General features: G+C 34.3%; 1 protein-coding gene and 1 long non-coding RNA gene across 2 annotated transcripts; both read left to right on the top strand.

Annotated features, from left to right (window-relative positions):
- The first annotated feature begins 233 nt into the window (after window positions 1–233).
- LOC127857613 (uncharacterized) lies at window positions 234–5476 on the top strand. Its single transcript, XR_008038525.1, has 3 exons — window positions 234–523; window positions 3567–3645; window positions 4639–5476. It is a non-coding gene; the product is annotated as an uncharacterized LOC127857613 (long non-coding RNA).
- A 4223-nt stretch (window positions 5477–9699) lies between these two features.
- On the top strand, window positions 9700–11048 carry LOC127857468 (uncharacterized). Its single transcript, XM_052393863.1, has 2 exons — window positions 9700–9984; window positions 10134–11048. The coding sequence occupies exons 1-2, from the start codon at window positions 9700–9702 to the stop codon at window positions 11046–11048; spliced, it is 1200 nt and encodes a 399-aa protein (XP_052249823.1).
- The last annotated feature ends 5890 nt before the right edge of the window (window positions 11049–16938 follow it).

Below are 16938 nucleotides of genomic sequence, written 5' to 3'. Positions count from 1 at the left end.
AGCTTGTAAAACTGTAGTCAATATAAATTGCCGCCTAAGAGTCTTTTGATGATTTTTGCTTTGGCAGACTCTTGGCGTCAATAGTCCACTCTATCTTTTTAATAGCGAGAGTTTTCCTTCTTTGTCTATATTGATGCGCAAGGAATTTGGTGCTCAACATTCAAGCCCCGATATCAGACAGTTAATATCAACGGATTGCAATAATATTTGCATACCTGTGTAGATAATTCATTTCTCAATAACGTTCCGTAAGAATTATGTATTGACTCTTTCAATTTTGCACGCCTGACCAATTTAAATCAACACACTACTCACATTTTCAATTCCAATCGCTGTGCCCGCTGTATACGGCAGGTAGATTTTAATCGATAACGCAGCCTATTACACCGTAATGCCTTCTTCTGATTGGTTGATATTTAAATATTTCATAACATGGCGAGAGGTCAGTGATTGTATTGCGATTTAAGCAGAAGTTTAACTGAAACAAATTATGCCTTTTAACTTCAAATCGACGCTATTTGAGGTAAAAATGGACTAATTAACTAAAACTTTATGAGTTGGTAATGTTATTTTGCAATTTTAAGCATATTGATATAATAGTATTGTATTTATTTTTCGTTATGGTTTTTGCAGACCGGAGTTTCAGCGTTCAGATTTATTCTGAACGCGAATTATTTCAGCTAGTAAAACTGTACCACACTTACAACGTTGACTTACCATGATACAATCCATTTAACTGTATTCACGACGGTAGGTAATCCGATTATTTCCAGACACATTGCTCCACTTATAAATCGATTGTGTAACGGAAGCACGCGTTAATATATCTGATAGTAAAATCGTTATGAGCTTGAATATGAAAGGCTACACAACACCAACATCAATTGCAAAATACACCTGCACCAATTACATTACCAAGGTTGTAAAAATGTTCTATGATACCAAATATTTGTATACATATATTTATGCGTGTGTGTGTGTGTATATAACAAATGTTATTTTGTAAACTGTTAAACATGTATGTAAATATATATGTAAATAACTTTTACTGATACATGCACCTGATATGTACATGTACCTGAAATCAAACACTATTGCACGCCTACGTGAGTTTTTCTATAATTTTGGCTTGCTAACAAGGAATATACAATTTCAATCCCCCCCCCCCAAAAAAAAAGGCTACCTAGATCTAAAATTCATTTTGTGATAACTCACCTTTGTGTCTCAAATATATACTAAATATACCGTTCATATCTAAATTTACACTTTTTAATATATAAACTCTAGTTACATTTCATTAGAATAGAACTTACATTTTTCTCCGCAATGACCCAATAACCCTGGCCTAAGTTAAATACACGTTATATTATTTTTTTTATACTTTTTCCTCCCATTGCTTCCAAACGTTTATTTATCTATTTATCTTTTATTGTATTTTCACAATCAAAACTACATGCTGATGTATCAGCATATATCTAACAGATATCTAACATGATGCAACATATCTCACCATTAACCGATTATATGTTTCTTTGTCATGTGTTACATGCGGAATGATGGGCATATTGCCTCTTTTCCTGAATAAACATCTACATTATGTTATATTTTCCTCAGTACATGTATTATTCTGTACTACGTATTATATAACAAATGCTTTATTATTGGATTGTAAAACATTTCACTTGTTCATATGCCTTTGTATTTTTATAGAGAATATATTGTACTTCATAACATTGTGTAACAATATGCATGTTTTATTATGACCTTGACTTTGATATGTGTAGAACATCTTTTGTATACTTTTGTGTACTCATGGGCATTTCTGCCCCGATGTATTTGGAAATAAATCCTAATCCTATTAAGAGTCTGTTCCAGAATGAGATCATTTTACATTTGATGTTAATTGCTATAGGATATATGCAGAGTTCTCCATATAAGAAGGCCATTTGGGTGGATTTTCTAGCATTAGTGATTTTTCTGAGAAAGTTGTTATGAATTAGTTCAAGGATATCTATGTTTTTGAAGCCAAATATCTCTGAGCCATAGGTTAAGATAGGTAAAACAGTGTGATCAAATAATTTTAGGGTAAGGTCAATGGGCAAGTCTGCGTTGTTTGCACGTGTGTATAAAAGGTGCATTGCTTTATTGGCTTGTTCAGCTATATGTTTTCTAGCATAGGAAGGAACAATTGCTAGATAGAGTTGTGCCTAGGTAGTGAAAACGTTCGGCAATCTCAATAGGATTGTTACCTAGTTTAAAATTGAAGTTCTGTTATTGTCCAGCACCCAATATTATTATTATTTTAGTTTGTTTAAATTTACTTTTAGATGCCAGTTATCACAGTAGTTATTGAAGATGTCTAGACTGTTTTGAAAATCAGTCTTTGAGTTGGAAAGAATCACTGTGTCGTCAGCATAGAGAAGGGAATTTGTAAACTCTATGCCAATTGAGCCATTGAGATGCAAATGTGTTTGTAAGTCGTTTAAAAATGGTAAAAAGAGTAAAGGTGATAAATTTTCGCCTTGCCTAACGCCTATTTCTGAGATGAAGGGCTCGGATATATTACTATTTGCAGAAATGCTTGATTTTATATTGTTGTACATATTTTGAATTAATTACAGAAATTTGCCATTAATATTATGTTTGAGTAGTTTATGCCATAAGCCAGCACGCCATACTTTGTCGAACGCCAGTGAAAAATCTATGAATGCACAGACAAGTTTTTGTTTCCTCTTTTTCAGAATTTCTAATAATGAATATAAAGTGAAGATATGTGTGAGCATGAATAGCCTTTCCTGAAACCGGCTTGATTTTCGTCTAAGCTGTTAATTTCATTTAAGAATAAAGTAAGCCTGTAATTTAGCATAGAAGTAAAGAGTTTTCCTAAGCAGCTGAGAATAGTTATAGAACGATAGTTGTTTGGGTCTTTTGGATCACCTTTGTTTTTAAATATGGGGATAATTATACCATTTAACCAACTTTTAGGGATAAAGCCGGTTTTCAGGACACAATTGAATAGTTTAATGTAAACTGGCATTAACAGTTTTTGGTAGACTGAATAAATTCGTTGAGGATATTGTCAAAAGGGCTCGGTATTTTTTGAGTTTTTGAGTTTCTGAATGCATTTTTCTATTTCTGTGTTAGTTATTAGGTTGTTAAGTCTATTGCTTGTGTTGGTTGGACAGTTTGAGTTTGTGTCGTTGAATCGGTGGTCAATCATGGTGTTGGTGTTAATTTCATTAAAATGATTGTAGAACTCTTGTAGTGTTGGTGTGTTGTTTACCTTTTAGGCTTAAATTTGTTTAGAAAAGACTAGTATTGCTTGGGTTTTTTGTCATTTATGGCACGAGGTTTATTTGCAAAGTTTTGTTTACTTTCTTTTATGTAATAATTCATTGTGCGCTTATATTCTTTACTTGCGTTAGTCATTCTTTATTTGTTGTCTTGACTTTTTGTGTACTCATTTTTAGCGTTGTGGTAGATAGTGCGCGCTTTAAAATATTTTGGACCAAACCAAGGTTTATTGTTTTCATAGCATTTTTTATAGAATTATTTATTGTTTTCAGGGTATGTACTTGTGAAGGCCTGGCTGAAAATCGATTGGAGTTCGCCAGTGATGTCTTCTATCGTTTTCTGTGATTGGGGGTATGTATTCATTTGTGAAAAGATATGGTTGATTTTATCGTGATTCATGCTGCTAACAAATTGATCAGCTAATTCGGGTTTCCATTTTGGCTTCTGCTTCATGTTTGTTTTGCTTGTGTCAGTTAAGTTTGGGGAATCTGTTTCTGATATAGCTAAGGACCAGTTGAGTACGCAGTGGCCATCTGAAAGTAGTGGATCTGTTTCAGTGATATGAAAATTTGTAAGAAAGTGATAGCTTTTTGACGAGGCAATGACATAGTCAATGGTTGATTTATTTCGAAAGGTTAAACTGCCAGAATCTTTTTCAGAAGGAAATCTGCCATTAAGGATAAGGAAATTATTATTTTTGCATATATCGATAAGTCTTAGTCCATGTGTATCGGTTCTGCGATCCATAGTGGTACGCGTAAGTGGAATAGATAGTTGTTCAAGAGTTTTCTATTGGTCAAGATGGCTCTGCAAATCTTCATCAATATTAAAAAGGTCATTTAAGTGTGGGTCTGAAATAATGAAATCTTTCATGTTTTCAACTCTGCTGTTAATGTCACCTGCAAGAATAACATATTTCGTTTCATTAATTTCTGGGATATTTCATTTTCGAGGGCCGTAAAATCATCCTCGTTAAAAAATCTTGAGTGTTCAGGTGGAATGTAGACAGCACCTATTAAAATATTTTCATCAAGTTTTGTTATACTTTTACAAATGGAGATTCAGAGTATATATTCAGTATTTGATTCTATGATTTTAACAAAGGGAGTAAGTGTATCTTTAACGAAGATTCCAATGCCTCCAGATTTTCGATATATTCGTTTTTCTGTGTTAAACAAAGAAATTATGATTTGTTAAATTTATTCAGTCATGGGTATCTGAATGGGTTTCTGAAAGGCAAAATATGTCGATATTATTAACAAATTCTACAAATTCTGTGTAATTCAGGTGTTTTTTTATTCCGCTAACATTTAATGCTCCTAACTGAATTGTGTTTCTTTTCAGGTCAGGTTTTGTGTCTACCCCCCAAGTGGCCTAGTGGGAATGACTGTTAGCCTCGTGGAAGATGTTCGTATTGTTGGGTGGTAGGGAGCTCTTGCTTCCAGATTGAGCGTCCTAATTGGATTGAGTGTCACAGGGTTGTTGGATACTATTCGCTGGCGTCTGGGAACGAAAGGGAGTTCTTTGCGATATTGGTGCGTGCCTGCGTGTGTGGACTGCCATTGGAGTATTGGGAGACACTGATTGTGACCTTCTAGGAACGTGATTAGCACTAGACACTGGTGCTTGTGTTATTTCCTTTGGGAAGTCTTTCTTGATGCTGAAGGATAAATTTCGTAGCCGGTTTGCGTGAGAAAGTATATACACTGTGCTTTGGAAGTCTAAAAAGTTCACAATGATGCCTTGTGTTGGACCCTTGGTGAATTTTCCTAGTCGGTGTGCACGCTGTATTTAAGGACACTGCATAATACTTAGTTGTACAGCGAGCAATTGCGAAATGACATTTTATCAGTTTTCATCTCTGTGTTTAGTGATGCCACTGAAAATTAGATTGTTCCTTTTGCTACGTCCCTCAATGTCATTTGATTTATATTCACGCAGTTTAAGACGTGCGTTATGGTCAGTTATTGTCCCTTCAATGGAATGAATTTTGGTGTGCAATTTTAAGCATTATTAACCTTGTTTTCCATATTTCTCATTTGTTTGAACATTACTGACATTTTTGTTTTTTGTCGGAAAATAGCTTTGATCGCTAATGTTAACTGTTTGTAAAAACCGACTTTAAATAAAGTTTCTTGTATTGTATTTGATTGATTATAATTCATTTAAACAATGTCATGTATTATACATATTAATTGTGTGTGCATTTGCTCAAACTATAACAGTGACACAGTTTGGCTCATTATTTGGCAGTATTTATTAGAACACTATAGTTCTGTGTATAGAGAAGAATAAATAGCGAAAGTAGGATTTAACGTTGTATAATAAATCTTAACGAAAGGGTATGCTTATTACATTTGCATGCCCACTAGTAGCTGCAGCTGCCACAATGACTTAAAATATACAAAAAGGAATATAGTATGGTATATAATGACGTTTATTTTATGCTAATTAAAAAACTATCGGAACGTATCATAGCGTTAATTCTCTGTGCGCAACTACTATTGAAAAATATAATTTGATTTGAAATATATTAATCAAATGTGTGTCGTCACAGTTAATCTGATAATCATCGAAAAATAAGCACTTCACCCTTATAAAAAAAAACAGATAATGTAATTGTAAATGATAACTGTGTGTGATATTAAAGTAATATTTATGGTAACAGATCAAATGTACATAACTTGAAAATACTCTCATAATGTACAATCGAACTAATGGTGACGGGTTAAACGACTAGTAAATGTGTGAGAACTGTTGACTACTGCTTATGTAACTTTTAATTCAAAAACATTTAAAGTATCACATTTTAAGATTTTTTCTTCGTTATTTCTCTACGGTAGACTTTATCTTAAAATTTAAATGTCAATAAAAACGATATATTTAAATGTTTATGGAATGAGCAAAAACAATTTAATAACTGTATTCGTCTGTATTTATTCAAAGTAACGATAAGCATCAGGGCACATATATTTGTTATCAATAATGAGCATAAGCTGTGAACAGTCTATTCAAATAAATAAAAGCATGTGTCAAATGAGCTGCCATAAAATTGTTTAACTGCATTAGAAAATTATTCACATTTATAATGTATAACATATTTATACTGACCCATTTCAATCACAACATAAATAATGGAGTGAAAAAGTGCGTTTATCGATTTAAAACAAGACTTTGATGCTGTTTGGAAGCAACGCCTATGGTATAAGCTTGATCATCGATATCAAAGGCAAATGTCTCAAACATATCCGAAGTTCATACTGAATCAGTAAAACTTGTTTAAGAATGAACTTCATACTTGAAATCAACGCTTTTGTTTTCACTGTTTTTATATAATCTGTACACTTAAAATCTTATCAAAAGCTTAACTGACGTTGTTTTGAATGTTCAAGAAGGCACCCACCTACTGTTGTAATATGCAAAACAATAGTGCGACTTTTGACAACTTAAAATTAATACCACACAGTTTAATATAGTAGTATTGATCGGTAAAAGAAGACAGAAAACATTAAATTTAACATTGGATTACAAAAAATAATAGTGTAAATGAAAACAATACATGGGTTTATTTTAAATTATAATGTTTGTTGAACAACTGGAAAAACAAAACAGCAGGACAGGCTCATTATGTAAAATATGTTAGTTTCTCTGTTGAAGCGTGTGCACATTTTTGGTTTAATACATATACAACCATTTCATTGAATATTGTACATATAATATGCAATTAACTAGAACTTTAATTCAATTGTTATATGCAAATATCCCTCAATTTTGTATCGATGAAAATATTCTTTTAGAGAGTGTGTATGCTTAATGGCCAGTGACACGGTGATAGGGCGAATACCACAACTTTTCCGCTCACCGTCGACATTTTATACTTCTGAGAAGAGCAACGTATCATTCTGTCAAAAACATGGCCGCAAACTTTTAGCGAGTCCAGAAATGAAAGAGAAAAAAATGAAAAGGAAGGTAAGTTGGTAATAAAAAGATATTCCATCGAACGAATTATATATTTAACAACTTATTGCCGTTTATCTCATCAAAATTGAGTCGCTATTAACTTCAAAATAGTGAAAACAATTTTCAGCATGTCGTGAAAGTATTGACTGTCGTGACGCGAACAATCGTATTTTTTGCAGATTTTAAATATTTTAAATGAATTTTTTTTTTTGTTAAATGGTATTTTATGGTAGAAGAATCAATTTTAAACACATTGTGGCATGTTTTATTGAATATAACTGTGATTTTTACATGTACACATGTTAGCAAGTATGCACCGCTCAACACTGACATTATAGAAATATGAACACCGCTCAACAATGTCCGTAAAAGCACCGCATCTTTATGATTTTTTGTCACCGCTTTATTCTGATATTTTTTCTTTCAGAAGGAAGAGACGTTCAAATTTATGTTTAAACAAACCAAAAACAAGAAAAGGAGACTTTTTACTGCTGGTGCCGAAAATTACAATATTTGGTTTTCAATTGTTTTTAACACTTGACGGAAATAACTATATATGATTCGACCCTTTACATCTCGTTAAAACGGACCGCGCTGTAATGTCTTATATATGGAGACATGCACTCGCCAGCTTCTATTGACAGTCTCGAAAAAGTTTTTTATAACTGTTACCTCTTTGTTTCTGATATAAGAAGTCGAGAGAATCTTTAGTATATATCTTTGGTTTTGGCCACAAACATCAAATTCATATTTCAGTAAATTTAACCAATGCAACATCACTTTGTACACTCTATACATAACTAAATTGATTATTTCCTTCGGTTAGTTGTACACCAACATTTGCTTATACCACCCATAATCGTAGCTGGACATCTTTTTTTCTGATTATTAATATGAAATCAATAAATAATAATTATCAAAAATGATTGTATTTTACCACAACAATATAGATGAATTAAAACATGAGACTTAAACATGTGAAAAGCAAGACAATCGATCCCGGTGAACCTTTTTTGGTGCAAGCATGACATCATTTTCAAGATAAATTCTGGGACATGAAACTTTTATAAATGGAAGATTATCGTAAATAAATAAGCACACGATGGCTCGTTCTAGCTTATCATTTAAAACCATGTGCAGAAATTAGCGGTGCCACGAATTTCAGTGACACGGAATATAAATACGGTGTTTATAATCAGTGTTGCGCGGTGCATCGATATTTATGTAAGTGAATCATGTTTTCACCCAAATCATAGGCATGGCATTTAACAGAAATTTAAACAAACAGGTTCGTATGGCATGTTCTTTTTATATATACACTGATATAAGTCTGTCACATCAGGTCTGACACATCGACAGTCATCTGATTATTACATTTTTCTCACAAGTAGCGAATGGTGTCGAGCGCGACACGACTTTTTGTAAACACTATTTCAAAGTCATGCTAAATATTTCACGACTGGTAAATCATTAAATTGACGACATATTGGTTCAGAAATTCGATGGAATGCTTCGCAAGTGGCAATCATTTTGCAGTGACTTATAATAAAACATTTTGTCACCCACTTACCTGATATTGCTTCGTTCGCCATGTTTCTTTTCGTCAGAAGGATACGGTGCTCTTGTCGGAAGTATAAAATTTTGACGGTGAGCGGTATAGTTGTGGTAATCGCCCTATCATCGTGAGTGATAGATTGAATACATTATTTTCTAAACTATAAACCCATATAATTTATTGAATTGAATGCACTTCGTGTATTGTATGCACTATAGTTTATTATGTATTTGTTTTTCTTAGTAAAATAATATATATGTATGTATAAATGGTAAATAAAATATTAACATATATGACCAACCGTACTTCTATACCGGTAGTTTTGGCTATGGTGCATTTCATCCAATCAAACACATAATTATTATATGTATATTCCGTTATGGTCATCTGCTGTATAGTTTTGAAAGGGTTGTTGTTGTGAATGTAACGTAACGTTATTTGCCGCGCCGCGCTTAAGTGTATAACGTCCCTGACGTCACGCCATATTTGTTGTTGTTTATATACGTCATGTTTATATTTGAATCTGAAGTTAAAGGAAGAACCTGAACACACAACGCTTTATACCTTTATTATCCCACACGATCGCGATATTGGTGCCGTGATCAGGGTGGATTACTTCGTTGTGGTAGTAGAATTCATAACGCCCCCTTGGAGTATGATGTCAAATTTCCCTACCTCTTACCAAAAAACATGTCCTGACCAAATTGATAGTGTTCGATGTCCACAAGAACCTACTTCAGTGGTCAGGACATTTTTCTTTGGTAAGAGGTAGGGAAATTTGACATATCATCATATTGACAAATACCTACCTTGACAACCAGTTATGGAACGCCGGTCCGACATGGTTACCTCACTCAGAAGAATGGCCTACTTGGAAATACGACCAGTCAATGCTGCAGACGACATCCAAAAGTGAAGACACGAGTTCTCAGCTGACGACAAATGTGGTAACGTTAAACTGCACGGAGATCACGGGCGTCCATAGAGCCATGAACATAGAGAAGTACAGTACTTACCTGAAATTACTTCGTGTCGCCGCTTATGTACACAGATTCATCCGCAACTGCAGAAGACCAAGAGATGAAAGACTAACCAACAGCTTGTCAGCAACAGAACTAAAAGAGGCAGAAGTTACATTGCTGAGATCGTGTCAAACAACCAACTTTCAAGATGAAGTAGAAAATTTTAAATCAAACAGTACCCGTTTACCGCTTGTTAAACAACTTAGATTGTACCTGGACCAGCAAGGATTACTTCGTTGTGGTGGTAGAATTCATAACGCCCCTTGGAGTATGATGTCAAATTTCCCTACCTCTTACCAAAGAAACATGTCCTGACCAAATTGATTGTGTTCGATGTCCACAAGAACCAACTTCATTCCGGAGTTTACAGTACCATTACACAGATCAGACAGAAGTACTGGATACCATCCATCCGCCAGTGTGTAAGATCGTTACTAAGGACATGTATACAGTGTACCAGAGTAACCGGAAGACCCTATGCAGCACCAGACCCACCTCCCCTCCCCAAAGTCAGAGTAAGCGAAGCCCCGCCCTTCAGCGTCACAGTTGTAGATTTCACTGGCGCATTATTTGTAAAGAACGCTACCGGAAGTGAAACGAAATGCTACATCTGCCTTTTTACATGCGCATCAACAAGAGCCGTCCATTTGGAAGTTGTACAAGACCTATCAACCGACTCGTTCCTTCAAGCGTTTCGGAGATTTGCCAGCCGGAAGTCGTTGCCCATGGTGATGATATCAGACAATGCTGCGACTTATATTGCTGCTGCTAATCACCTTAAGAAGCTATTCAACTCCCAAGTCTTACAAGAAGAGCTCAGCAGAAAGGGAACAGAGTGGCAATTTATTCCCAAACGTGCACCATGGTACGGTGGTTTTTGGGAACGTCTCATCGGACACACTAAGACGTCTCTAAAGAAGATCCTCGGAAAACGATACGTGTCCATGGAAACGTTGCAGACGATAGTAACAGAGATTGAAGCTGTTATCAACGATAAACCGCTAACGCACGTATCATCAAGCATCGACGACCTGGAGCCGTTAACGCCGTCACATCTTCTTTATGGCCGCAAGATGACGTCACTTCCGCATCACACACATTTACCCGACGATGAAATGACGCAAATTCAAAGTGACCAGACGACACTTACCAATCGGGCGAAGCAGCAGTCAGACATCATCGAACAGTTCTGGAGACGTTGGAAGTCGGAGTACTAAACTGCCTTAACAGAGTTCCACACAACAACGGGCTCTAACGAGAAACGCATTCGGGTCGGAGATGTCGTGCAGATATACGATGAGGGACCACGTATCCGTTGGAAACTTGCTGTAGTCCTGGAGCTGATGACTGGAAATGATGGTTCAGTCCGTGCCGCGAAGATAAAGACGAAACGTGGAATAACAAATAGACCAATAGTGAAACTCTACCCATTAGAAACAGTCAGTGATGTTGAATATAGAACATTTAAGACATTTAAGTATTAGAGGTTAAACGCGCAATTTGATTGAAATACCGAAATGGACAGTTGAGTGTACATGTAATTGAAATACGAGAGACACTTAATAAATTGTTGTTAAGAAACTGAGTGATAAGCATTTCATATTCATTTCAAATTAACGTGTATACTCGTGATTAAATTAGTGTTTCTGCAATCTTAAGATTGTCACGAATGGTTCAGGATTTCATAAGTAATGATATATATTCTCCTCTGATTGTTAATAATTGTCACTTTTCGCGGCCCCCAGAATGTTGTGAATGTAACATAACGATATTCGCTGCGCCGCGCGTAAGTGTATTACGTCCCTGACGTCAGGCCATATTTGTTGTTGTTTATATACGTCATGTTTATATTTGAATCTGAAGTAAAAGGAAGAACCTGAACACACAACGCTTTGTACCTATATTATCCCACACGATCGCGATAGTTGTAAAATATATGCTATATCGCTTTCAAATAAAAAAGAGCAATGATCACACATATTACACAATGTCTTGAGACTGGTATAGTCTCTGAAAATGTATTTAGTTTTAATTGTAAAATATACATCATGATACATTATAACCCCGCCATAAGAACTTTTTTGTACTGTTATTACTAATTTCTTCCATCTTCATCTGTTGCAAATAATACTTAATTTTCCGCGTCAAATGGCATGAATGAATAAACGGTATTTGATTTGACTTGACCTAATCACAATCTAAATATAGTATCCCTAAATCCACGCGCAATACTCCAAAATGAAGACAAACAATAAATACCTCACGACCCATGATAAGATTGGTTTCCAAGTTGACCTACTACAGATGTAGGTTCATGAACAAGGCTCCTAAAACTGTCGAAGATTTAAGATTTATGGTATTAGAGGGTTCTGGAAAGGATCACTAATAAGTATAATTTGTTGTTTTTTTTCTGTTTAAATTGCGACATGTCCGCGAAATTGATTTGTAAAAGTAGTGGATATTTGAACGCTAAACCTACACTCTGAGTTTTAAAAAATCCGGATTTTTAATTGCGTGTGCACCAAGATAACAAATTCCAATGTCTGATGAGCTTAATAAATACCTTCCTGATATTGTCTTGAAGTCACAATTGCATAAGACAAGTGAAAAAATCCAAAGAACAAATAATCAAAAGGTATGGTAGTTACTAATTTTAATTTTCGCAATAAAGTAAGAAAACAAATGTCGACAATTTCGTTTCTTTCTATTGTTAATATTTGTCAGTGTAAAATCAAGATACTACGGTGATTACAAGTCAAAGAAGGTAATTAATGAGCAAAAAGAAGTCCCTTAATGAAAACCGTATCAGGGAACATTTCCCGTGAATTCAGAAGTATTTATCAGTTTGCATTAAATACATGTTTGTCCTAACTATTCATAAAACAATTTATTAGCAACATATGAGTAGTGTTTTGTTTGCAAAACGTTCGGGGGTTAATAACAGTTAATGCGATATTCGGACAAATATGCGCAAATGATACACAAATTGCTAATAAGAATTTCAAGAAGAATTCACTGCTATGAATAAATTCGCGTCGTTTCCTAAGTTTTTGTGTGCTGTGATAACGCATGGTTACTTTAGCGATATTAACGTATGAATAAGCTCCGTTTTGTGAATCATTTCACGCAATAGCCTTTTTGTTTTGCCGTGCGCGCACACCAAATGAGCAAACCTCTGAATTATTATCAATAGTAGTTCATACTTAAGACATCAGATAACATCGGTTAGAATATCTTCAACCGACTTTTTTCAATAGCACTTACTGTATAATAGTATTTATTGTTTCATAACATCTAATATTTCGTGTAACACTTGTCGCATTCAATGATGCAATCGAAATCTGTGTCACTTTCTCTATTATAGGCACACTAAACACACTAACATGGGTGCTTCTTTCGCTTGGTTGAGCATAAATTATGACAACGACAATGCTATTTATGCAGAGTTGTTATGTCGTTTCTTAATTTTTGAATAGGGACGTGCCTCCGTGATTACTAATGTCTGACACATTTTGTTACAAGTTCTATAACAATGGTCGCTCAACATGGAATCAGGCCGATGCGACATGTAAACAAGATGGCGCGGTTCTTATCGAATCGGAAAACTTCACTATATAAAGTGAATCATTCAAACTATAGGTATATAATTACTAAAAGTTTGTTACAGTCAAGCTTGATTATCGATTACGCTGATATTAATGAACTGTCATGTGTAGAGTCACCAGATAAAGAATTATTTCCTTTAATATAGGTATTATTGTGTTGCCTAGCCTGTTAGTGTGATATATACATTTAAAATCAAAATTTTAATTTTATCAGTAAAAAATTTGTTCAAAATCTGAAATATATATACTTATCTTTGTATACGTGTTTGTTTCTTCTCTTTTGATAATTTAACCTCTTAGCTACATTTGTATTACTCTGTTAACATACACAAATTATCAAATACAATTGTATCGCTTGAAAACGCTGTAATATCAAATTATTCTTTTGCCGAGTAGAGATTAGAATAGGTGCGTGGGATTTACCCATTTCTGTGTGGGTTGGTGCTCGCAACTTCTCCAATGGTTATTTGTGGACAGACGGGACACGTGTGTCTAGCGTTATTTGGACTGAAGGTGAAGCTAACGATCTGAATAGCGTTGCAGACTGCGCCGAAGTTGATCATAGTACGGACCACTACCTGAATGACGCTCCGTGTGAATTTAAACAAGCCTTCATATGCCAAGGTTATATTTCGATGTTTTTTAGATAATTATTCTTATTCATTTGATCTGCTTAAAGTACGGTACTCAATGGAATGGTAAAACAACAACTACTTAACATGTATATTGGATGCTTTATAAAATACACTCTTCTCAACGTTTGTTGTAAGTTTGTTTGGCAGTCACTATGTTCAGTTTGCTTTATGGTCGCAAACCTACTATGTGATCAATTATAATTAATGGAATTTAAACTTACGCGATCTATAAACAAATCAGGGCTTAGTGAGTTTTTTTGGCTTAAATGCATTTTGAAGAATTGCTCAAAACGTTACTTAAGTCTAAATGATTTGATTTTTTAAAATATCTATAGTATATGTGTCTATGTAATTGCGAGGAAACCGCTAGTTTATCCATGATATGTTTCCCGTGTACAATCGCGAAGTTAAATTAGTGTTTATCAGCACAGATTATATTTTCAAAAAGCAATGTATTGTTATCATGTATCACAAGTCATTGTTTGACCATTGTGAAAACACACTTAAAAAGTTAATATGATTTTACATTATACTTTAATCGCATGTTAGAACATGTTTCACACCTAGCAAGCGGCTGAACAATCTGCTGCTATATATCTGAACATATATTTTTTTGCTTCGAATGTGGTATACGTTGTTTATGTCGTTCAATTGTACAAAAAACTATAAGTAAAACGCATTTCTTATTATATAATTGTAACTGTGATATAGTCCTTGCATATAAAATGGATATACTCTGAGAATATGCATCTATTTGGATCGTGTGTGATTAGGCTTGAACATAATAATCAAGGTCAATATATTCTTTAAGTTTTTCACCTGCTGGTGCATTTTTTATTTTAATTTTGGATGTATTTGCATTAAAGTCTGAAATTCATACAGACATCATTATTTCAAGATATTTAACTGTCAGGCCAATCAGCGACCAGTCTCCAAACAGACATGCCTTCAGCTTCACGACAGGAAACTCATGGTAAAACAAAAGTTGTCTTCATCACAGCATCCGTTTCGTCGGTGGTTCGATTTCTGGCGGTTGCCTTAGTTGTTTATACTTGCGTAATGAGAAGGAAGCGTCGGTAAAAGAACTTTTTTCAAATGTAATGCACACCAGTATTTATATTATTATCTAACAAGAACTATCTTTAAGTTGATTTTGGTTGGTGTTAGTGAAAGATAATCAGTAATATCCATGCGATCAAAGAGAGCAAATACTTTTTCCAGCGCATTTCTTAGCTACACCCGACCCAAACCAATTATGGGGTGTTGCGCCAGATTTTGCATTGTTATCTAAAATTGATTATAAACATACACATACAGAACTGAACACAAGAATAAAGGAAATGAAATATAAAAACAACATGCAAGAAAACTGACTACAAGTGAATAATCCATACATATTTGAAATATGTTTACGCGCGTTTGTCCAGCAGACCTGTTTTAGTGGGTGTCCGGACACTTTTATTTGATTCGAGTATTAGTAGTATCGGAAATCATTGCGATCGTGTCTAATAAATCGGTCAATATAGGGATATAATTCTAATTTAATTAATCAAAAATTGAACTTATCATGGAATTGTTGAAAACACATAAGGATTCTATTATTGACATATCATTATTATCGCCGTATATTTCATTAAAATATATCTGGTGAAAATAAACACCAGTTCACCTAGATAACTTGCATGTAATAACATTGATACAACAATTATTTTACCTACCGCGGACTGACCTTGAAACCTTGCGGGATGGAATACAATTCATTTAAAGTGGGGTCACGATTCAACTTTTGGACCGACAGCTTGTTTAAAACTGTATACTCTTAAATCATTATATCGGTCAAAACAAATATTAGAATAGGGAACAACAATACTTATATGATATAAAATATACTACTGCACAAAATACTAATATATATTGACAATTACTAATATATATTAATTCTATTCAAATAGACTTTGAAAATCATCAGCTTGTCCACACAATGGAGTCATCGCTCACCACCCACCATTGAGCATCAAATATTAGATATTCGTTGAATACCAACGGTATAAAAGTGTCGCACACAGGTGTTTAACATTAGGAACATACATATGCATATAAGAATAAAAATTCCAGTTGTAGAGTGAACTCAAATCAGTGCTAAGATTGCAAAATATTATTGGCTCATAAATCTTAATTATATTGATAGGGGATAGCAATGTCTTATCCATGATTCTGTTTGCATAAAATATGTTAACGTTTATTGAAATAATCTTTCTATTTTGTCGATGATGGATACCTAGAACTGACAGCAAGTACTTATACTGCACATTGAACTTGGGGGCAAATATGTCGGTTATGTGCAGAGACTCGACCTGACTAAAGTTCAGGTCTTAAATAAGATAGCATTAACATATATTTTTTAACAAGGTATCCTTATGCTAAAACATGCAACAATACTAATACATATGTTGAATATATGAACATATCGTATTTATATCGTAAAAATCAAATGCAATACTTAATTTTAGACGAGTTATAAAGGAAAGCAATTGATAAGTCAATAATCATTATTTTGCCAAATTGCATGATGTGAAGCGCATTTGCTGAATGATCGTACGTCTGCACGTCGGTATAAATAAACGACATTTATATATTTTAAGTTCCGAAATATATTAATCCTTAGGTTAGTATTTGATTCGAATATCAAGTTTGTTTGCCCCAAATCCGACCCGATAATAACATACGGTCCTTTTTTGTGGCAAGGAACTAATTGTCACTCAGGGCTACTCATGTACTAGATAAGTAAATATGGTACACAATAAACAGTTACACATGAATGGGATAATGAAAGTCAAGTTCTAGGACGCCAGTCATTGTCGGATACA

The sequence above is a fragment of the Dreissena polymorpha genome, chromosome 14 (genome assembly GCF_020536995.1).
Source record: "Dreissena polymorpha isolate Duluth1 chromosome 14, UMN_Dpol_1.0, whole genome shotgun sequence".
NCBI lineage: Eukaryota > Metazoa > Mollusca > Bivalvia > Myida > Dreissenidae > Dreissena > Dreissena polymorpha.
This window is presented reverse-complemented; position numbering and strand designations above follow the sequence as displayed.

Bases quoted from the DNA above. Each gene is read 5' to 3' on its own strand.
- LOC127857468 (XM_052393863.1), top strand. From the start codon at position 9,700: ATGCTGCAGACGACATCCAAAAGTGAAGACACGAGTTCTCAGCTGACG. The intron at 9,985-10,133 runs GTAGAAAATTTT...CTCTTACCAAAG, and splicing joins CAACCAACTTTCAAGATGAA to AAACATGTCCTGACCAAATT.